The sequence below is a fragment of the Myotis daubentonii genome, chromosome 2 (assembly GCF_963259705.1).
Source record: "Myotis daubentonii chromosome 2, mMyoDau2.1, whole genome shotgun sequence".
Lineage (NCBI taxonomy): Eukaryota > Metazoa > Chordata > Mammalia > Chiroptera > Vespertilionidae > Myotis > Myotis daubentonii.
Genome location: NC_081841.1, coordinates 138,555,229 through 138,578,629, shown reverse-complemented (window position 1 = coordinate 138,578,629; position 23,401 = coordinate 138,555,229). Strand labels below are relative to the sequence as shown.

At 39.2% G+C, this 23,401-nt stretch overlaps 1 protein-coding gene across 1 annotated transcript in view; it reads right to left on the bottom strand.

Moving 5' to 3' along the window:
• Nucleotides 1–23,401, bottom strand: part of VWA8 (von Willebrand factor A domain containing 8) — a 411,100-nt gene that overhangs the window by 109,708 nt on the left and 277,991 nt on the right. Inside the window, exons 36-37 of the mRNA XM_059684720.1 lie at nucleotides 19,122–19,203; nucleotides 15,733–15,934 (exon numbers count right to left, since the gene is read on the bottom strand). Coding sequence (XP_059540703.1) covers nucleotides 15,733–15,934; nucleotides 19,122–19,203 — 284 coding nt within the window. The remainder of the gene's footprint in view (nucleotides 1–15,732; nucleotides 15,935–19,121; nucleotides 19,204–23,401) is intronic.

Here is a 23,401-nt window from a genome sequence, read left to right as displayed (position 1 = left end):
ACATAGAGACCAAAAAAACAATATAAAAGAGCAATAAAACCAAGAATTGGTTCTTTGAAAGGATAAACAAGACTGATGAACCTCTGGCCAGACTCACCAAGAAGCAAAGAGAGAGGACCCAAATAAACAAAATCAGAAATGAAAGAGGTGAAGTAACAACCAACCCCACAGAAATACAAAGGATTATGAAAAAATACTATGAACAAATCTATTCTAACATACTGGACAACCTAGACTAAATGGATATATTCTTAGAAAAATACAAGCTTCCAAAACTCAATCAGGAAGAATAAAAAAACCTGAATAGAGGTAGGCCTGAATATGCTGATAACTTTTGAAGAAATGGAAACAGTGATAAAAAATCTCCAGCAAACAAAAGCCCTGGTCTGGACAGCTTCATAGGGGAGTTGTACCAAACATTCAAAGAAGAACTAAAACCTATCCTACTCAGACTATTCCAAAAAATTCAAGAGGAAGGCACACTTCCAAGCTCTTTCTTTGAAGCCAGCATTACTCTAATCCCCAAACCAGATAAAGACACCACAAAGAAAGAGAATTACAGGCCAATATCTTTGATGAACATAGATGCTAAAATCCTCAACAAAACTCTAGCAAATTGGATCCAGCATTACATTAGAAAGATCATACACGATGACCAAGTGGGATTTATTCCGGGGATGCAAGGATGGTACAATATCCACAAATCAATAAATGTGATACATTACATAAGCAAATTGAGAAACAAAAATCACAAAATCATACCTATTGATGCAGAAAAAGCATTTGACAAAATCCAACATCTTTCCTTGATAATAACTTAGCAAAGTAGGAATAGAGGGATCATACCTCAACATAATAAAGCCTTATATGACAAACCTACAGTCAATATCATATGCAATGGGCAAAAATTAAAACAAGTTTCCCTAAGAACAGGAACAAGATAGGGATGCCCACTTTCACCACTCCTGTTCGATATAGTACTGGAAGTGCTAGCCTCAGCGATCAGACAAGAAGAAGAAACAAAAGGCATTCAAATTGGAAAAAAAGAAGTAAAACTGTCCTTATTCGCAAAGGACATGATATTGTACACAGAAAACCCCAAAGACTCCATCAAAAAAGTATTAGACCTAATAAATGAATTCGGCAATGTAGCAGGATACAAAATTAACACCCAGAAATCTATGGCTTTTACATTAATAATGAACTCACAGAAAGAGAAACTAAAAACAAACAAACAAACAAAAAACCAAAAACAATCCCATTTACCATTGCACCAAATAAAATTAAGATACCTAGGAATAAACTTAATTAAGGAGGTAATTAATACCCGTACTCGGAAAACTACAGGACATTGAAAAAAGAGATAGAGGAAGACATAAACAAATGGAAGAGCATACTGTGTTCATGGATTGGTAGAATCAACATCATCAAAATGCCATACTACCCAAAGCAATTTATAGATTCAATGCAATCCCCATTAAAACGCCAATGGCATATTTCACAGACTTAAAACAAACTCTCCAAAAATACATATGGAATAAAAAAGACTCCAAACAGCCACAGCAATACTGAGAAAGGACAAAGTTGGAGGGATCACAATACCAGATACCAAGCTATATTACAAAGCCACTATCCTCAAAACTGCCTGGTACTGGGACAAGAACCATATAGACCAATGGAACAGAACTAGATCACCAACTTACACCATACACAAAAATAAATTCAAAATGGTTAAAGGACTTAAATGTAAGACAGGAAACCATAAAAATCTTAGAAGACTCCATAGGCAGCAAAATATCAGACATATGTCGTAGCAATATCTTACCAATACAGCTCATAGGGGAATGGAAACTAAGGAGAAAATAAACAAATGGGACTACATCAAAATAACTTCTGCACAGCAAAAGAAACCATTAACAAAACAACAAGAAAGCCCACTGCATGGGAGAACATATTTGCCAATGCTATCTCAGATAAGGGTCTAATCTCCAAAATTTACAGGGAACTCATACAACTTAACAAAAGGAATATAAACAATGCAATAAAAAAATGGGCAAAGGACCTAAATAGACACTTTTTGAAAAAGGACATACAGAAAGCCAAGCGACTTATGAAAAAATGCTCAAAGTCACTAATTATCCAAGAGATGCAAATCAAAACAACAATGAGGTACCATCTCACACCTGTCAGACTGGCTGTCATCAACAAATCAACAACCGACAAGTGCTGGCAAGGATGTGGAGAAAAAGGAACCCTTGTACACTGCTGGTGGGAATGCAGACTGGTGCAGCCACTATGAGAAACAGTATGGAGTTTCCTCAAAAAGTTAAAAATGGAACTCCCATTTGACCCAGTGATCCCACTTCTAGGAATATATCCCAAGAAACCAGAAACACCAATCAGAAAAGATATATGCACCCCTATGTTCATAGCAGCACAATTCACCATAGCTAAGATCTGGAAACAGCCTAAGTGCCCATCAGCAGATGAATGGATTAGAAAACTGTGGTACATCTACACAATGGAATACTATGCTGCTATAAAAAAGAAGGAACTTTTACCATTTGTAACAGCATGGATGGAACTGGAGAGCATTATGCTAAGCGAAATAAGCCAGTTGGAGAAAGATAAATATCACATGATCTCACTGATATGTGGGATATAATGAACAACATAAACTGATGAACAAAAATAGAACCAGAGTCCTAGAAGCATCGAAGAGACTGTCCAACCTATGAGGGAAGGCAGGGGTGAGGGGGTAAGAGATCAGCCAAAGGACTTGCATGCATGCATATAAGCATAACGAGTGGACACAGACACTGGGGTGGTGGGGGCTTGTCCGGGGGATGGGAGTGGCCTGTGGAGGGGGGGGTCAATCAGGGAAAAAGGAGACATATGTAATACCTTAAACAAGCAAAAACAAAACAAAACAAAACAAAAAAACCCCTGAGCTAAATGAAAACAAAAATTCTGATATTTTCTTTATTTTTACATTTGAGACATTATCTATTGACTTCCTAATATGAAAAATGAGAATTATTTTACCTTTGTCACTTTGAATATACTTTACCCTCTCCTATCCTTCTAATAGAATATTATCATAAACTTTGCTCAAAGCAATAGTTTATTTTATATTACCACATATGATCAGTCGGCCCTGCCCCGCCCCCCGACTGCCCCAATCACCGTCCCTTCCCTCTGCCCGCTGGCACCTGCTTTGGCTGGCCTGGCGCCGCCTGCTCACCAGCCCCACCCCCTGCTAACTGGTAGTTCCGCTGGCCAGTCAATTTGCATATTAGGCTTTTATTATATAGGATAGGATATTACTATATAGTTTTATATATTATTACATACTATTACTAGATATATTTTTTCACTTTCACCATTAATCAATGTACCACTTATGTTCTTTTTACTAATTCTTAGCTCCATTTTATATATTTTTCAGTAATTTGTCCCTAATTTCTTTAGCAGAGCTGTGAACCACTATCAGTATTGTTAGCCTACCACATTACAACTTCCTCTTTTTAAAATTCAAGATATACGTTCTTTCTGGAGTTCTGTGTCTTCCCACTTTGCTTTGGAGTGACTGTTTTCAGGCCTTCTGCACAGCTGTCAGCCTAAGACACCCTTTCACCATCACATTTAGAATTACTTTTGCCTCTCTCCTGGCTAAAACCACTCTTTCTGTCCATGTCTTCCTCTTTCTTGGTTTACTAACTCTTTGGTGAAAGCATATTATGTAGCAGTTTCCCAAGAAATAATGTAAGTTTTTTGAGATTTTAATGTTTAATAATGTTTTTAGTCTGCTTTTATGCTTGATTAATAGCTTGGCTGAGTATAAAATTCTGGGTTGGAAATAATTTCCCCCCTAGATTCCAATGGCATTAGGATTTCTAATGCATTTTATACAACCTGTTTCCCAGTTTCCCCAACTTGCAAGTTTTCAACATTGTGTTTTTACTCGTGGATTTCTAAAATGTCCAATGAATATGCTTTGCAGTGTGTGTGTTTTCCATTTGTTATATCCAACACCTGTTTTTTAAATCATTGAATTTTTTTAGATTACTTTTTGGGTCACTGCCTGCTCTTTAGTTTTTTCTTTCTGGAATTCTTATTATCAAACAAGACTTTCTTATCTTTTCTATTTTTAAATATTTTTTTAAAAAAATTATTTGAGAGAGAGGAAGGAAGAGGAAAAGAATGAAAGGGAAACATAGATGTAAGAGAAACATTGGTTGGTTGCCTCCTGCAGACCCTGGACTGAGGATAAAGCCCCCAACCTGGGCATGTGCCCTGATCAGGAATTGAACTGGCAACAATTTTGGTGCATGGGACAATCCTCAATAAACTGAGCCACAAGCTGTCTTATAGGAGAGTTCCCTTTCTATTAAACTTATTTCTGCAATCATTTTTCAATTCCTAAGAAGTCTTTCTTGTTCTTTGAAGGTGCCTATGTTAAAATAACACCCTGTTTTTGTTTTGTGAACATAATATTTTTCTGTTACTTTCTGAGAACATCAATTATCACTTTGAGAAATGTTCTACTGTCTGCATCATCTCTAATTTCTCTATTTTGATTTGTATCTTTTATATAGGCTATCCATTAATATTTAAGAATAAGGCATTAAAAAGCAAACTGAAAACTTTTTTGCATAAAGGCAAGGCTTGTCAACAAGTGGGTGTTACTGTAAGGTTACTCTGTAGGAACCTCTGCATGTCAGTGTCAGAAAGGCTTTTCTCAAGAAGAGATCCAAGGCCCTAGCCAGTTTGGCTCAATGGATAGAGCGTTGACCTGTGGACTAAAGGGTCCCAGGTTTGATTCTGGTGAAGGGCACATGTCTGGGTTGTGGGCTCGATCCCCAGTGGGGAGTGTGCGGAAGGCAGCCAGTCAATGATTCTCTCTCATCATTGATGTTTCTATCTCTCCCTTCCTCTCTGAAATCAATAAAAATATATTTAAAACAATAACAACCAATAACAAAAAACCTTGCAATTGTTTAAAAAAAAGAAGAAGAAGAAGAAGAAGAAGAGATCCAAGGTAGTGGTGGGGTAGATGGAAGCTACACTCGCCCTCCAGGACCAAACTGTAATTATAACAAACAAAGAGTAACCAATCTGAATAACCAACTGAAGACTAGCTGAAGAGAAGTCTTATAACCAAGGCTTTATAGAAGAAGTAACAGAGAGGTAGGGAGTGAGGAGACATAAAAAGGGTTTGCCCTGCTCCCATAGGCAGCAGCTGAGATTCTGGAGGGATATCTCATCTGAAAAGATTCCCCCTGAGGAGTATGGGGTTTCAGGTTTTCATCAGGCTCCCCAACCCAGGGCACCAGAGCCAGGAAGAGACACCCACATGACACCTGGTAATGAAAATCAGCGGGAGTCTGTCAGCCAGGGAGAGGAAGGACTCTGCTAGAGACATAGGTACACTCTTAAAGGGCCAACACACAGAATCTCATTTGCAGCCATTCATCCTGGGCTCCAGTGAAGAGAGGGCTCAGCAGAGAGTCATGCGAGGAGAGACTGGGTTTGTGACTTTGGGGTGAAAGCTGAGGGGACAACTACCGGGATCCCTGTGTTGAGTCACTCACTCTACTGCATCACAGATGCCATCTTTCTTGGGTGGAGCTTGCCCCTCTTATGGAATCAGCCTGCGGGACAACAATAACTCCAAATTCTGGACTCCCTGTTAACTCACCCTGCACAGCATCCATGCTGCTAAGGAGTCAGTTGCCTGGGCCAGGATGTAGAGGTCTGGGCAGACATAGGGGGTATCAGTGAATGATTTGTGTGGCTCTGGATGAGTCCAATTCCCCCACCCCCAACTTCCCCTCAGCCGAACTGGCACCTTCCCCCTATCCTGACTCCCAGTGACCCCACCATGCTGAGATTGGGCTCCTGGCAGAATGTGGGACAGACATAAATCATGTGTCTCTAGGACGAAGAAAATTTTCCCCTCACATACCTGACCGGTGCAGAGCCTTCCCTTCACATGGCCAAATCGTGGTCTGTTTTAGCATGATAAACTTCTGCTGGCCACACCCTAATGACTCCCAGAAAACCTGCCCTACCACAAAGGTGTGCATCCAGCAGGTGCCATCTAGACTTGGTACACCCTGGTATATTTTCAGAGTGGCCTAAGACCCAGCACTGGCACCAAGTTTGAACTTTTTGAATCTGGTGAACACCTCTCACCCCTATCTGGTGACTCACTGAGAACCTATTGCATGCAACTCAAAGACTGCCAGAGGCTCTTTCAGTGACTGAGCCTAACAGGCAGCAAGCAGGTAGAGGCAGGTGGTGGAGGACATTGGAGTTCCTTGGGACTTTTGCTTGCCTGCCACTGGGCCTGGTGCTAGTAAAAGCCAGCATTAGGATGCAGCTTGATCCTTCTCAGGCATACCAGGCCCAGTAGAAGTAGCCACAAACGGTGGATCTATTTGTAGTTCCAAACAGATTGCCCAGGGACAGGCACAACATTGGTCTGCGACTAACATTGGTCTGCACCAGAGTCCCTCCCAAGAGGCCCCAGAACAAACACACCCAATGGCCAGCTTGAGATAACATCAGAGTAGGATCCAATTAGCCATACAAGTGGCATATCCAAAACTGAGTAGACACTTCTCCCAAGAGGACATACAGATGGCCATAGACACATGAAAAAATGCTCAATGTCACCTAGCATCAGAGAAATGCAAATTAAAACTACAATGATGTATCACCTCAAACCTTCAGAATGGCTACCATCAGTAAATCAACAAACAACAAGTGATGGTGAGAAAGTGGAAAAAAGGGAACTCTTGTGCACTGTTGGTAAGAATGCAGACTGGTGCAGCCACTGTGGAAAGCAGTATGGAGTTACCACAAAAAATTAAAAATGGAACTGCTTTATGACTGAGTAATTCCACTTCTGGGAATATAGCTGAAGAAACCTGAAACCTGAATTTGAAAGAATATATGCACCCCTATGTTCACTGCAACGTAATTTATAATAGCCAATATTTGGAAGAGGTCCAGGTGTCCATCAGATAATTAGGTAAAAAACAGTGGTACATTTACACAATGGAATACTACTCACCTGTAAAAAAGAAGAAATCTTACTTTTTGCAAGAGCATGGATGGACGTGGAGTGTATTATACTAAGTGAAATTAGCCAGTCAGAGAAAGACAAATACAGTATGATTTCACTTTTATGTGCAATCTATTGAACAAAATAAACTAACAAACAAAATAGAAACAGATTCATAGATACAGAGAACAGACTGACAGTTGTCAGAGGGGAGAAAGTTGGGGGGCTGGGTGAAAAAAGTGAAGGGGTTAAGCAAATAAAACTCGCACATCCTCAAAACCCTCATAGATAGGCAACAGTATGGTGGTTAGCAGAAAGAAAGGGGGGTGGGAGGAGACAGGACAGGGTAAAAGGGCTGGATAAATGGGGATGGAAGAAGACTTGATTTGTACCCCCGAAGCCTATATAATTGTATTAACCAGTATTACTCCTAATAAATTCAACAATCAAGTGAAAGAAAATTATAAAAAATAAAAAGAAAAGCTTTTTCTCTTGGGCATGTCAATTTCCAAAGAGGATTTTTCCAATCTCCTGCTCAAGGGTTATAAATATGGATGCAGATTTTTACTTTATCTTCTTGTTGTCTATCTCACTCCTGCCTGAAGCTGTGCAGATCTTCATTACAGCTCCTGTCTTTTATAAAGGTAGAGGAGAGCCAGTTGCCCATGGGCATTAAGATAGAGGAGAAGACCTGGATTTCTAAATGGCCTCTATGCAGACTTTCCACCAATCTTCCAATTTTGAGTGCCATCCGCACTCCAACCTTCAAAGGTACATGGTGTCTTCAAGTCCTTTGCTCTGGGCTTTGGCAGAGTAAATTAGCTTGAGTCTTGTTGGCTTTCCCCTCTGCAGAAATGGGTTTTAGCTCTTTCCAGTCATTAACTGAGTTAACACCCACCCAGCTATTTTCCATTCTCCCAAGTGTTGCTTGCCACCCTGCATTGTTATGCCTTCAGTTCTCTTTGTCCTTGTGGATTTTGGACCATTGGTCCTTGTACCTTTTTTGACCCTTTATCTTTCTTTTACTGGGATTTTGATAAGAAGTAAAATGAATCACATGTATTTGGTTTGTCAGGAGTCCCTACCTCCTTTCTTGAAAACTGGGTTCAGGTACTAATTCATCTTGGAACCACTTCTAAAGATAGAGTTGTTATTCTGTGCTCCCTCTGATCTTTTAATCATACTTTTATACCTTTCTTCACCACACTGCTCCATAATTTATTTGGTTATAGCTTTACTGGACTCTAAGTTCCCTGGGTTTGCACCTATACCTTATTTATTTTTTTATCCTCACAACTAGAGGTCCGGTGCACGAAATTCGTACAATCGGGGGGGAGGGCCCTCAGCCTAGCTTGTGCCCTCTTGCAGTCCGGGAGCCCTCGGGGGATGTCTGACTGACAGCTTAGGCCTGCTCCCTGTCAGTCAGACATCCTTAGCGCCGCCATGGAAGTGGGAGAGGCTCCTGCTACCATTGCTGCGCTCACAGCGCTCCCCCTGTGGGAGCACACTGACCACCAGGGGGCAGCTCCTGCATTGAGTGTCTGCCCCCTGGTGGTCAGTGTGCGTCCTAGCAATGGTCATTCCTCCATTTGGTCGATTTGCATATTAGTCTTTTACTATATAGGATACTGAGTGCTCAAAGATGTAAATTAAATGAATGGATGGGTGAAACTATTCAAAGAGAGAGGTTAGAGATAGTACCGGTGGCCTGACCTTGTAAGGAAATCCTATATAATAAAAGCCTAATATGCTAAATGTCTGGTTGTCAGGTTGGCTGTTCAACCAATCAAAGCATAATATGCTAATAATATGTTAAGGCTGCTCAACCGCTGCTCTGACATGCACTGACCACCAGGGGGCAGGTGCTCTGACCATTAGATTAGCTTGCTGCTGGGGTCCAGCCAATTGGGACTGAGTGAGATGGGCTGGATATGCCCTGGAATCCTCCTGCAGTCCCTCCCCAGCTGGCCAACCTCCCGCGGCCTCCCCAGCCCCGATTGTGCACCAGTGGGGTCCCTCGGCCTGGCCTGTGCCTCTCATAATCCGGGATCCCTTGGGGAATGTCTGAGAGCCAGTTTTGGCCCAATCCCACAGGCCAGGTCAAGGGACCCTACTGGTGCACAAATTCGTGCATGGGGCCTCTAGTAGAAAATAAAAAGAGAAATATTTTTAGAATGTTAAAAAGAGAAACAGAAGAACACTGTATACAGAAAAACTGAGAATGATAGCTCCAAATTTGACTTGTTCTTAACTGTTCTCAGGATTCAGGCTAAAGATGATGTATATTTTGCTGTGTGTTTTTTGGTCCTGTTCTAATTTGTCTTTTAAATAAGGCTAGACACTATAATCCTCTGCTGAAAATTGTCCTATCATTGATTTCCTGCTTTTCTTCCAGCTGACAGGTTTAGGCACAGTTTTTTCAATTCCTTTTTGGGGCCAACAAAAGTTTTTCCAAACAGGATTATAAACAAACGTCACAAATTTAACACTAGGATAGATTATGAATTATGTAACTCATTTGGGTCATAATGTAATATTAGGTGTTTGGGTAACAGGGCTTCATTTTAATTTGGCTTTGTTTCCATGTAAACATTAAAGAATTCTATAGTCTAATATAAGCTGAATTCCATGTTTTTAACTTTTTCCTAAGTTTTTGTTTGTTTACTAAGTACTTACTCTGTTCCAGACATTAATGCATTTCATTTTCACAACATCTTTGTAAGGCATGATGATTTTATCTTTATATTATAATTGAAAGGCAAGTGTAGAAAGAACTAGTAATTGGCAAAGATCACAGACAAAGTAGAACATGGATTAGAACCCAGATTTAACCATTTTAAACTTTATGTGCTTAAACAATAGGCTATATGGCCTATGAATAAAATTACAATTCTATCTATAAATATAACAGCAAGGTTTTATTTCTACTGCCACTGTGATGTGTTGACTTTACATGAGTATATAAATTATGAGCTCAGAGCCATAAAAATTCTATAGTCATTGATTCAACATAATCACTGCATTTGACATCTCAATTTATAATTGACTAGAGGCCCGGTGCACAAAAATTTGTGCACCAGGGGTGGGGGGATCCCTCAGCCCAGCCTGCGCCCATTTGCAGTCCAGGACCCCCTGGGGGATGTCCACCTGTCAACTTAGGCCCACTCCCCGGGGGATCAGGCCTAAGCTTGCAGTCAGACATCCTTCTGGCAGCCAGGGAGCCCTCAGGGGATATCCGAATAAAGGCTTAGGCCCCCAAGGGAGCTGTGATGAGGAAACTGGGGTGACAGAGGAGCCATGTTGTCCCACCCCTCGCCCTGGGTTGGGTCACACACGGGATGCCAGGGCGGGCCGGCCGATCGCTGCTGCCCTGCCCAGCTGCCCCAGGTCGGGTCACACATGGGACACCCACCACCCCAGATCACAGATAGCAGGCTTGGATAGCAGCAGGGCAGGCAGGATGGCGCTGACCCGCCCTGCCTGCAGTATGCAAATTAGCTGCCATCTTTGTTGATGGTTAATTTGCATATCTTGCTGATTAGCCAATGGGAGGCGTAGTGAAGATACGGTCAATTACCATGTTTGTCTATTATTAGATAGGATACAATGTAGAATTAATTTGTTTTCCTTATACTTAAAAATCATACACTTGTTGACTTGCTTATCTTAAGAAAGTGATTTGATTTTGGATATATTTAGCAATTACTGATAAAGCTGTGATCCAATGGAAGCAAGACCTTTGGAGGAATGTAAAAACCAACTATCAGTGTCCCTCTGAGATACAGTGGTTAGAAGAAAGGTGGCCCCTGCGCATGAACCCGTGAGTGTCATCCTACTTGAGGGCAGACTTCTCTCTAATCCTTTACTCAAACTGAATTTCTGGTTCAAGAAGAACATTGCCAATTGGTAAGCAGGATAACGGCAAGTTTCAACATTTCCCAAAGGTAATTGATATTCCACCTTATCTGCGTCCTCAATACCCTTTCTCCTCTTTTTTTTTTTTGCTTCTCTCTTGCTCCTTCTCTACATTTCCATTGCCTTATTGCTAAACGGCCTTGCAGTTAGGTAACTGTCATAATTCTCCCTGGGTTGCTACAGGCTTAACCAGGCCAGTAGCATGCTGGAGCCAGCTTGAGAGATGATTGCTAAATATTCAGGAATTTTTGGGAGCAGACTGTTAACTTGGTAGCTTGAAATCAGCCATGGAGGAAATATGCACACCATGGAAAAGGATAAATATTATAAACTGCCCCACCTCACCCCAGAGAGCTAGGTCATCAGCACACCACTGGGTATCATGCTCTCCAGGGACTCTTTTGCTTTCGTCAGGTACTGCTGACCTAAAACTAGTATCAAAGTGAACTTCTATGGCTGGGATTTCTCTAACAGGAACAAACAATGGGAAAATTCTTAAAGGCACTGCCCAAGTGTTACTATATAGACAAACAGCTAGACCATCTGAAAACCAGCTCTACTGACACATTGCTAGGAGATATGGTGGGAAATTATAAAAGTTTTTATAAAAAGCATTGCCTTTCTGGGCCAAGGATGATTTCCATATGTGCATATAAAAGCCCTACAAAATATATATTACTCTATAACATTGATACACTGAATCAAATTGTTAAGTATTTTCAGAGTTACCAATGAGAGCAATGAACGATGTACAAAAGTGGATTATGCTCCTTAAAAAGAATAAAGAATTTCAAACCTCCACAGAGGATCTGAAGATAACAGCCTATACGGCGAAAACCTAAATTTACTAATAGAGAGCCAATTAAGTAATCTAGTGGTTTCCAAAGCTGAGAGTAAGCCTTAAAAATTCCTAACTGTTGAACTAGTGGTTACAGAAAAGGCCAGGCTTGGCTACCTAAGTACAGCAAGCTACAATTACTTATATTCCCAGAATATTTTCTTTGAAATGGGGGAAGGATGAGTTGTGCTTAATAGAAACTAGCTATCTTTTCCATGTATTTTCTCTATGCTTCTCTCAATTTTCAAATATTCACTGTGTCTGTTGTGTGCCAGGCACACTATAAAGGATGAGTAAGTTCCAGTCCCACAGCGTTTGTGTCAGATGGCTCTACCCATTTTTAAGTACATAGTACTATTCAGAGGCCTCAAAGAGATTCTACCTGCAATATATAAAATACTTAGTTTCTGATTAGTTTACTATAATTAGAAAACAACATTTGAAAGCCACAACCTTTCAGCCTTTTTGCTGCTACAAGAATCGCCACCAGAAGCCTTTTAGAGAAGAGGACTTGATTTCTGAGGAAAACTGTGGTGTAGCTTTTAACAGCCTTTTTGGGAAAAACCCAAAACTAAATAAAAATATGTAAAAAGTATGCTTTATAAAGAATACTGTGAAGTGTAGTCAGAAGAATTTTGGCTTATAATGAATTCAGGCTTTTGAAAACATGGAGTCTAAAAGAAATAAAAATTGATTCTTAATAATGGGCTCTTAGGATGACAGTTACAGTGGTGCTTTGAGTTTGTTGTTATAGTTGTTGACTATAAGAAAAGCACATGTTCCTATCAAAGCATGTAAAATTAATGAACACACTCTATATGCAGGGCTAAATATATACTCTCTTGCAAGTTGTACTCATTAAAACAACTATCAATGAATTCATTAAACAAAACAAAAATTCAAAGCAATAGTGGCTTCAGAGCTATTAACTCTGGAAGCCTGAAATGTAGCAAAAACATAAAGGATGGAGATAACGCACATGACTGGCTTAGTTTATCTAAATATAATAGTTCTTTTGACACCAGGCAAAGGAATTAGGGAAAGATGGGGGTCAACAGTGGTGGATGGCACGGGAGGTTATTTGCCTGGCCTTCGCTGCTGACCTAAAGAGCATCGCAGGACTAACAGGAACCACCCAAGCAGGGGTGTGTAAACCTCCCACACCAGCCTGCGCTGCCCCAAACTACTGGAGAACAAACTTGGCCTTTTAATTTCTGTAATGTAAAGTAAGTCCTTTTGGCCACTAGATGGAGATCAGGTTACTCTGCCAGGAACAAGGGAAGCTGCTGGCAGTCAAGTGGTAAGTATGTTGTGGAGAATCTAATCTTCTCTCAATACTTCCAATCAAGCTCCTAAATCAGGAGCAGACCCATGTTGAATAAAGTATCCATAAATGAGGAAGAGCTTGAAGGACTGAACAGGAGGAGAACTATAAAAGACAAATGTTTTACTTGTTATTACCGTTGCCCCTGGGATAATTCGTATTTAGAGTTAGTTGTATAAACTACTTGTAAATAATAACATGAACTGGTCTAAGTAAGAGCAATTAAATATGCTGTCTCATTGTTTACCAAGCAATGAGAAGGAAGAGGAGAGACATAACCAAAAATTAAAACAACGACAGACTATTTGGACAATGAATCCCATCTGTTTAGACAAAAAGACAATTTGTTTCTTTGAATCTGTATATAAGTATACATTTTCAATATGAACCAAAATGGATCAGGGAACATCAGAGATGGAAGGAGAATGTTACATAACATCTATTCTAATTTTCCAAATGGAACTACAATTTAATTCTGAATTATGTAACTTTATTACTAAGTAAGTCTTATTTCTGTGATAGCTGAAAATGGTTGGTTTGGGGAAGATCAAATATTGCCCTGTATAATACAGCCAAATATTTTATTTTTGAGATGTTAGGTACTATAATTGTTTATTCCTAACTTAATAACCATATATAGTCAACAAATACCTATTCAGTATTCAGTTACATAAAAACAAATGAATAATTTATGACAGTTTAAAATAATTCCATTTGTTATCAAATAGCTTTAATGACCAGTGTAATTTAGTATATATGAATGTGAGCATAAACAAACCTATTAATTTCATGTTATGTACGAATCATTACGTTAGGAGCTGAGAATACAGAGCTGCACAACAGAGTCAGGAAAGACACTGGGAAGAGAAAAGCTACACAGCTGAACACAAATAAGGGTTAATTTTTGTAGTAGTCGACACCAGTTACCAAAATCATGAGTAAAAGTCCTTTTAAAGTTCTGTTGTAAACGATAAACTTAATAGGCCACAAATGCTGACCATAGGAAAAACATGACCTTCGATGTCTATAACACATGAGAAATTAAAAATAAGATAAAAGATTCAAGTACAATAGTATTTACTATTAGGTATCAATCACTGTAATGAAAATAGGAGCTTAATTAAAAGGGTGAAGAAATTAATGTTTAGAATAATAAAAAGTCAGAACCATAGGTAATTACTTTTCTAATTATTGTTATGGATAGTGACCAACATTCAGTCTGTTGCTGTGATAAGTCTATTGCACTTAATGACATATTTATTTTAGAGCTATACATTTGTTTTAGCTTAATTAAAATAATATATTAATACCATTCCAAAAGGATTTGAGGTTGCTTGCCTATACTGGCTTGTGATCTTCAAAATGTTACTTACGTCCAGCTTTTAAGAATATAAGAGAACTATGAATTATTTATTCACAAATATATATATTTCTCCTTTAAGGAAATCACAAAAATGGCCAAATAAAATAGTAATTATTCATCAGGTATTAATAGAATAATTTGTGGAAATTTCTTATCTCGGTAATTGGCTCTTTGCAGAGCAACACAGCTGGTAGAAACCTACCTTTCTTTTTAATGGATAAAAATGAAATGTAAACAAGGAAGTTTTCTTCTGAAGATTATAATAAATTAATTACAAATAAATGCTTTTATGATATGCTTTAGTATTTATGGGTACACAGGCTTCCTCATTATTCACATTAGTTCTAGACAGCAGCTAGATTAGGTGATGACTGAGTCATTTTTGGAGTCTTGGGGTTTCCTCTCACTTTGGACACCTGTTCCCATACACCTTTCCAGTGTAGGGTTGGGTCTATTTATTCTAACTGCTAAACTTGCATTATCTATATATATAGAAGCCTAAGCGACCGTTACAATCGGTTGACCGAACAATGGTCGCTATGATGTGCACTGACCACCAGGGGGCAGATGTTAAATGCAGGAGCTCCCCCTGGTGGTCAGTGTGCTCCCACAGCCAACCTCTCGTGGCTGGCCAACCTTCCGTGGTCCCTCCCCCTTGGACTGGGCAAGACAGCCCCAATCGCTGGCCAGGCCGAGGGACCCCACCCATACAAATTCGTGCACCAGGCCTCTAGTCTGCAAATAAGGAACTTGGTAAAAACACATCTCTATTAGATGCATAGCTTTGTTTATCTTCTCTAGTCTAATGGTTTTGACCTTGTAAAATAGGCTGCATTTTAGATCCTCAGTATCTCAAGTGGAGATGCTGACAATGATGACAGTACACGTCAGAAGAGATGCAAAGGTGGTGCTGGAAAATGATTAATGCTTAAGGTTAAAATATAAAAGTTGATTGTATTCACATGCAGTGCTATGAGGAACCTGTATATTTAAGCACTGTCAGAGAAAAAGGCATAATTTTACTTTTTCACTATTCTAGATGAGTAAGATTTGCCTTTTTCTGGATCTGATATTTATTTTAGCCATTAAAACAACTATATTTGAGTCGTTGGGCTAGACGTTTTCACAAGTAGAATTTTACCACTTAAGGGTGCATATTCATGAACTCAATTTATACTTGAATATACACCCTTAAGAGGTAAGATCAATTCAAGTGGTACCTGCATATGTCTGTCATCTTGTCCAATCATGTTTCTCCATTCCATAAGTGAGCGCTGCAGATGTTCAAGTCCAGTTTCCCAAAGTCTGATTTGACCTCCCATATCAACAGTAACAACACCACCTCTGCCCCACTCAGCTAGCAGTGCATCTGTGTCTGAAATAGTAGATATCCATGTGGTATATGGGGAGAGAAATTCTGATCTGAAAAAGAAATCACAGTATTCAAGCAATTGGTAATCTAGGTAATGAAGCTAGTTTAACCTGATTTAGGTGTATTAAACTTGCTATAAAGAATTCTAATAATAAGCACATTAAAAGATATCACCAGATACATCTGTAAGTAAAAAAATACACATTTAGTTACTGGTTATTTACATTTTTTTTTCTGTATTTATCCCAGGTGACATTAGTATTCATTGTCAGAAAGAAACTCTAAACCAACTCATATTTCACAAACATGCAGCATAAGGTCAGCGCTGAAACTGATGTTTTGTTTATGTGTTTTAACTTCCTTTACATTTGATATTTTGCCTTTCCTACTTTAGAAAACTGTAAGAATTTATAATAAAGAATTTATATATTAGTTGTATTATATATTCATACATATACATTTCCTTTATTTTATATTTATGGTACATATACAGTCATTTCTAGGAATGCAGCGTTTGCCTATAAGAGTCAATTGCAGACATACTCCCTTTATTATCTATATAACATACATACATTAGAAATCCTAATTACCAGTTTGTGTGCTCCCTAAACATATCTGATACATTCTATATAATAAAAACATAAACTATCATTGCTGATCTCATAAAACCACAAAACCACACTATGTATTAGAGAAATTCTTATAATATACCAAAAATAAACCAAGACTACTTTGACTTTTCTTTTCAGTCTGCCTTGTAGATTTTAAACACAGTGTAACAAAGCCAGCTATTCTGGAATGCAGAAGTCTTAGAAAATGTTTATATGAAGAGGATGATAACAGTAGGATGGGAACAAGTGTTTCAGAACTACTTTGCAGTGTTAGAAGGACTCAAAGAAAGTAATATTTGATATAATACAGGATATAACTTATTGTGCTCTCCAAAAAAATATTTACTTTAGGAAATAAATTAGTAGGTACAGATGGTGAAGTAAATGGCTACTTAAGAATAATGAAATTTATCCATGTGAAACTATGTTTGAAACTCTTCTAAGAGCACTCAAGATGTGCGCGTCCAATGAGCACTGTATCTACTGCTTGCATATTTAAATCTCCATGAAACTGGAAATTTACAAGGGCAATTTCTTCAACATGTCAATAAAAAGTGCAGAATAAATTACTTTTCTACAACAATTTGTACACCAGGTTTAGAATCTCTTCACCTTTAAAAGTAATAATACACGTTCCCCTTATACATAACAAGTTCTTCAAGAAAAACATAGAATTACAGTAGAGTGAAACCTAGATTTACATACACCCACATACAAGGGCTAGGGAGTATCATTTTACAAATGCAAATAATGTAAAAATTTGAGAAACAATACTCAAATTTTACTGAAGGCAAATGTGATATATTCATTTTGGTCTTGCAGTTACATATAATTTTACTGTATTTTTTATTATTTGAAGTTAGCCATCAAATGAAAAATTCCTGCTATCAGCAGAATGCTCAATTTAAGTACTTAGCAACAAAATTGGAATCCAAATGGGTTTCTCCCGTGGATTACATATATGCCAAAATATGACAGCAGTTCATCTCGAGAGAAACTCAGATATACTGACAATGAACAGACAGAATCACATGGCACTTAAAATGTGCCAACTTCACATTTAGATGTTTTGTAAGTGTAAAATATACACTAGATACCAAAAACTTAGAGAAAGTAAGAAATGTAAATTATCTCATTAAATTTTTATATTGAATATATGTCAAAATGATAATATTTAATATACACTGGGTTAAATACAATGTTAAAGTTAATTTCACTTCTTTTTACTCTTTTAATGTGCTTACTAAGGAGTATAAAATTACATATGTGGCTCAGATTATATATTTCTACTGGACAGTGCAGCTCTAATGAATTATGGTGACCAGCTGGCACTGGTTATATATACAATTGCTCTCCAGATGTTCTTTCTATAGCAGGTATAACATACAGGTTATAGAGAAAGTTAAAAGAGAAAAACACGGAAATAAAAAGCTAGGGCTAATGAGGCAGAAATTAAGACAAATAATGAAAACATTATTTAATGCTTTAGAAATGTAAAATAAGTTCTTTGCTTTTGTAACTTGCACTAATAGTATATTTTAATAAGCATATAATTAATATGGAATAAAGACTTTTCCTAAATGACTAAAGGCCATTTTCCATTAAACTGACACAAGAAGCCATACTTATATATGTTGGAATAAGTAAATCTATTTCTTTGCATATGTTTTCATTATTCATATTTCTTGAACCTGACTCAAGGGTAAAGGAAACTGTGTTTCTGAGTTATTCTGTACTGTCATGCTGAGCTATTTTCTTCTGGGAGTTGGAGAAGGGGCTAAAAGGGAGATCTGGTGATATTCCAGGTCTCTGACATGTTCCAGTGTCTCTGGTCTTCCTGTGACACTGGAAGGCTTTCCAGGCTTCTCCACTTAGAATTTCAAGTGATGTTTTAACCACAGTGTTGTGAAGGCTCAGTCGCCTGTGAGGGAGTATATGTCAGGAGGGGGTGTGAGATCAAGGCAGGTACATGATCAGGTTGAAGGAGGTCATGGATGGAGGCATCCAGAGAGGGATGGCTACTGGTGAGGACCTCTGTGTTCAGACACAGAGCATCATTGCTTTTCCTTTCATATCCTCAGTATAGCTAGTGTGAATGCTTTCCTTCCATCCCTGGACAATAAAAGCAGTGACTGACACTGAGTTTCATCCCAAATCTCTGAAATCCTTTGACCACGGTACGACCGTCACTACTGTGCAATAACATATTTTAAAAGAATATCAGCCAAATGATATTTAAATTACTTTGATAGTTTGAATACATTTACCTCAGAAAACTAACATATGAAATTAATAAGTATGAAAATTTCTATAATACTAAAAATGCTGTTTTAGATACAGAAAAATTTATCATTAGGACAAATCAATAAAAGAGAAATGAAGACTACAAGGCTGATAGATTTATACCTATGTAACATTTGAACATTTTTCCAAAATGAAAATTAAAACGGCAGTAAGACATGCAGAAGAACAGCAAGATATAAACCAACTGTAGCTGAAAAAAAAAAAAGAGCTTTCTATTTAAGGAAGCAGAAAGCACACATTTATTCAAAGTACTTGTTAAGAAGTCACTCTTTTTTCTTTTAATCTAACATACACACTAAGAACAAAAGTGGAAATGGATTACCTGGGAATAGGGATATATCGGAGTTTTTTTGATTGAAGATCAGTGACTTCTATATAACCAGATGTATGTGGAGGGGTAACATCTGCAAATAGTCATGCCATGAACAGAGTATTAAATTAGTACATGATACCAATATAGGGACAACAACAACAAAAGCACAAATCCTATTAAAAGTGGAATGAAGTTATCAATAGCTTGAAGCAGAACTCTTAGGATTCTTATTTGAGAGATGAGGAAGCTGAAGCTTATAGAAGTGATATAATCATGTGGTGGTTTGCTTGAGGACATGTACTAATAGCTGTAGAGTAATGGAGATGGCTTTCAAATGCATGCTTTTCTGGCTCAAATCTACGATCTCCTACTTGAGCTGGCCCTACGGCAAAACAGTTTTAAAAATAGCCCCATTTTACAAAATCTGGGCTACTACTGTCTCTTAAAAAAACAGCAACTTCCCCTATACAGAACCCATCCTTTTAAAGATTTCTGTCCATCTAATCTTCTTATAAATTATGATTAGAATGATACATCAAAAATGTCCACACTGAGTTTATCACATGCAGTTTACAAAAATAAGAAGCATGGTTGTTTAATTTCACATTTGCAGCTGAAAGTTTTTGAGTAGGGACACCTGAAAAACTCAAAATCTCTCCTACATATTCATCAACCATGGCTGAGCTTACTGTGCACCAGACATAATGCAAAGCACTGGGGACAGAGCTTAAAGAGATGAGGAACCCCCAGCATAAAGAGGGAAGTTATTTTTTGGAAAACAAAATAAAACAAAAATCACAAACACAGCCCTTTTAAGGACTTGGAAAGAATTCCAGGGTGGGAATCACAGGCCCAAGGCCAGGTGTGAACTGCAGAGCTAGGCAAGGAGTGGTGCCAGGGACAGAAGGGCCAGGGGAAGGGGAGATAATGTGCAGAGACAGCAGAGGGCAAGACGGGAGAGTTACTATGGTGATCTGACCTCCCAGCTGGATTGGCTGTCCCCAGATGGCCGTTTGTACAAAATGAACATGCTTATCCTAACTAAGTCAGGCACTGCCTGCATTGGAAATGTTGCCTGGGATATAAGGTCAATCTTGGATAAAGTTTTGCATCATATATCATTTTTGACAGTTCCTGCTGCTAAGAACTCGTTGAAGTAGATTGAATTATTTATAGACCCAGGCTCTTTGCCAAAAATGACCAATTATTGAAGCAGTTGGGATGGGTAGAGCTGCCTAGCTTTTTGGCTTGCCGCTAACAGGAACTATTTTCATAACTATTAGTATTAAGTTAAGCTACTGCCATTAGCACGTTTAAACTGCCCGTGAAAGCAAAGTAAGTTCATTTACTTTAATTATCTTTTTTCTATATTTTTCTTTTCTTTCACTGTGCAAATTAATTTAGACATAAAGAGGATGAGAAAATTCAATAATGATCATGTCTATTTCAAGAAGAGAAAGCAAGAATTTTACTCTTGCTGCTAAAAAATATTTTCACTATTAGAAAAGGCAATTTGCGGCTATAAAGTATTTAAAAGATACTAAGGGTGGTGGTAGTGGTGGTGATAATTGTAAGCACTTTGAAAAATAATCAGAATTGATGTTTACTGATGTGAAAATAAATCAGCTCAAAACATATGATTATATTAAGGAAGTAAAAAACCGTGGTCAGATTTCCCTCCCAACTTGGCCAAATCTTTGTCTATCCATTTTAAATGTTCCAATACTGTTGAAAGGATGGAGGCTCGGTAAAGTTCCATTATATTTATAATCCAGGTGGATTTCAAAGTCAGGTATAAACTATATTTATGGATTAGTTTACTAATGATGAAGGGAAGTCCGTACTGCAGTGTTCACAGCATTGTTCCCCTGAAGACTGGGGACAGCTTACATGAACAGTGCCAAGATTAGGAGGAGGTATAAACTGTCAGGCAAAGGTACCAAGAACATTTTCAGAGGGAAGATGAAATTACATTAAAAAATTTACTCCTAGCAATGTAACTTGATATACATCTGTTAAGTACTAGTTAACAATCTTCTATACCCTGCAATCATGCTAATACCAAATCTTTGAAATTACTTAAAGTTAAAAAAACAGAGTACTACTTTCAATCAAGAGTCATTAATTTGTATTTAAAGAGCTAAGGCCTGTGACTGAAAAAAAGCTAACACTTAGCTAGAAGAAAAACAATTGGGAGAAAGCAGTAAATCTCTCCCTGTCTGCATTAAACAAAAGTTGCACCATCATTAAGCCACCAGGAGAGTAGCCTTTATAGTTTCTATTGATTTCCTTAATAAAAGGCTGATAAGCATTAGTTTCTAACTGTCAGATGGTTGGATTCTATTTACTTTAAAAAACTGAATTTACATCAGAGACCTACACGAGCATAGATTAAGGAGTCACACAAGCTGAAAGAAAAAGCAATCAGTCCCTTTACTCCTCTTATCCCTCATTTCCTGCTTCCAGAGACACGGTCAACTTTTATGCTGTTTCTTTGGTATTCACCTTCCTCCTTATGGTACTTAGTTTTATGATGTTTTAGTTTTAGGGATCATTTATTGACTTCCCACCATGGAAGATGAGAGTTTATAACATGTTTTCATACACACCTTCCCTGCCCAACCTTGTTTTTCCCACTCTCAATAGCTATCCTAGCTAATAATAGACAAACATGGTAATTAACTGTAACTTTGCTACCCTTCCCATTGGCTAATCAGGGCGATATGCAAATTAACTGCCAACCAAGATGGCGGCCGGCAGCCAGGCAGCTGAAGTGAACATGAGGCTTGCTTGCTCCAGTGATGGAGGAAGCCAAGGTTCCCCGCCTGCCACTGCCGGCCTATGAGCTGCACTCTAAGAAACAATGTTGCAATTATAGAAGCCAAACAAACCCAGATACCTGCTTTCAGCAGCTGAGGTCTCAGAGCTGCAGCTGAGCCTCAGAGCTAAAGCCGGCTCTCAGTTCCAGTGACAGCCATAGAAGGTAAATAAATCACAGAATAAGAAAAAAAAGAAAAAAAGGAGAGGTTGGGAGCTTCAGTCACTCGCCAGCCTGAACACAGCCCTCAGCCCCTCACCCAGACTGGCCAGGCACCCCAGTGGGGACCCCCACCCTAAAGGGGGTGTGACCAGCTGCAAATAGCCATCAGCCCTTCACCCAGGCTGGCCAGGCACCCAAGCGGGACCCCCACCCTGATCCGGGACACCCTTCAGGGCAAACCAGGTGGCCCCCACCCGTGCACCAGGCCTCTATCCTATATAGTAAAAGGGTAATATGCAAACTGACCCTAACAGCAGAAGGACTGGGAATGATTGGTCACTATGCACACACTGATCACCAGGGGGCAGACGCTCAATGCAGGAGCTGCCCTCTGGTGGTCAGGGCGCTCTCACATGGGAGGAGCTCTGCTCAGCCACAAGCCAGGCTGATGGCTGCCAGTACAGCGGTGGTGGTGGGAGCCTCTCCTGCCTCCTCAGCAGCGCTAAGGATGTCTGACTGCTGCCGGGAGCCGGTCCATCCTTGCTGTCAAGGGACCTGGCATATATGGCATACTGTTCTTAATATGTTTGCTCACCTTCTTGGCGCTGTGTTTTAACCAAGGTCACCTCTCCGAGAAAGGTTGAATCCCCAGGTAGGGATTTTCCCCTGAAGTTAGGGAGGGAATAAAACCCCTCAACTAAGTGCCAGGCGGGTAATTAATCACTTTAACTACAAACAATCATGCTTAAGCTGCATAATCTTTACTCCCTGGAATGGAGATAAGAAATGCCCTAACCTTTGTAATAGAGATTGATAGGATTGAATCACAACTGGTATAAATACAGATGTAACAAGACAGAGAGAGACAGAACTTAAGAAGAGAGAACCTACAGACAGAACCTACACAGAACCTACAGACAGAAGAACTTCGCTGGAGAGAACATGGCAAAAGATCCTGGACTGAACCTGACTACAGAAATTGGCAAGAGAACCTGACTAGAACCTGGTGACTGAACCTGGCTGGAGTACCTGGACAGAACCTGGCTGAAGAACCTAGCAAGGGAACATGGCCACAGAACCTGGCTGGAGATCTGAAGCAGAACCTCTCTGGAGATCCAGACCAGAACTTGGCTGGAGATCCGGGCTGGAGATCCTGGCTAGGCTGCTGATCAACTGAACGCTGTCTCCGTGTCCTTCTTTCTTCGCCGACTCCGTCCACACCTTTGGGGACCCCTGGACCCGCTGGGGTTGGACCCCGGCATATGGCGCCCGAACAGGGACCCCTAGGTAAGCGCCCCGCACTCGGGAT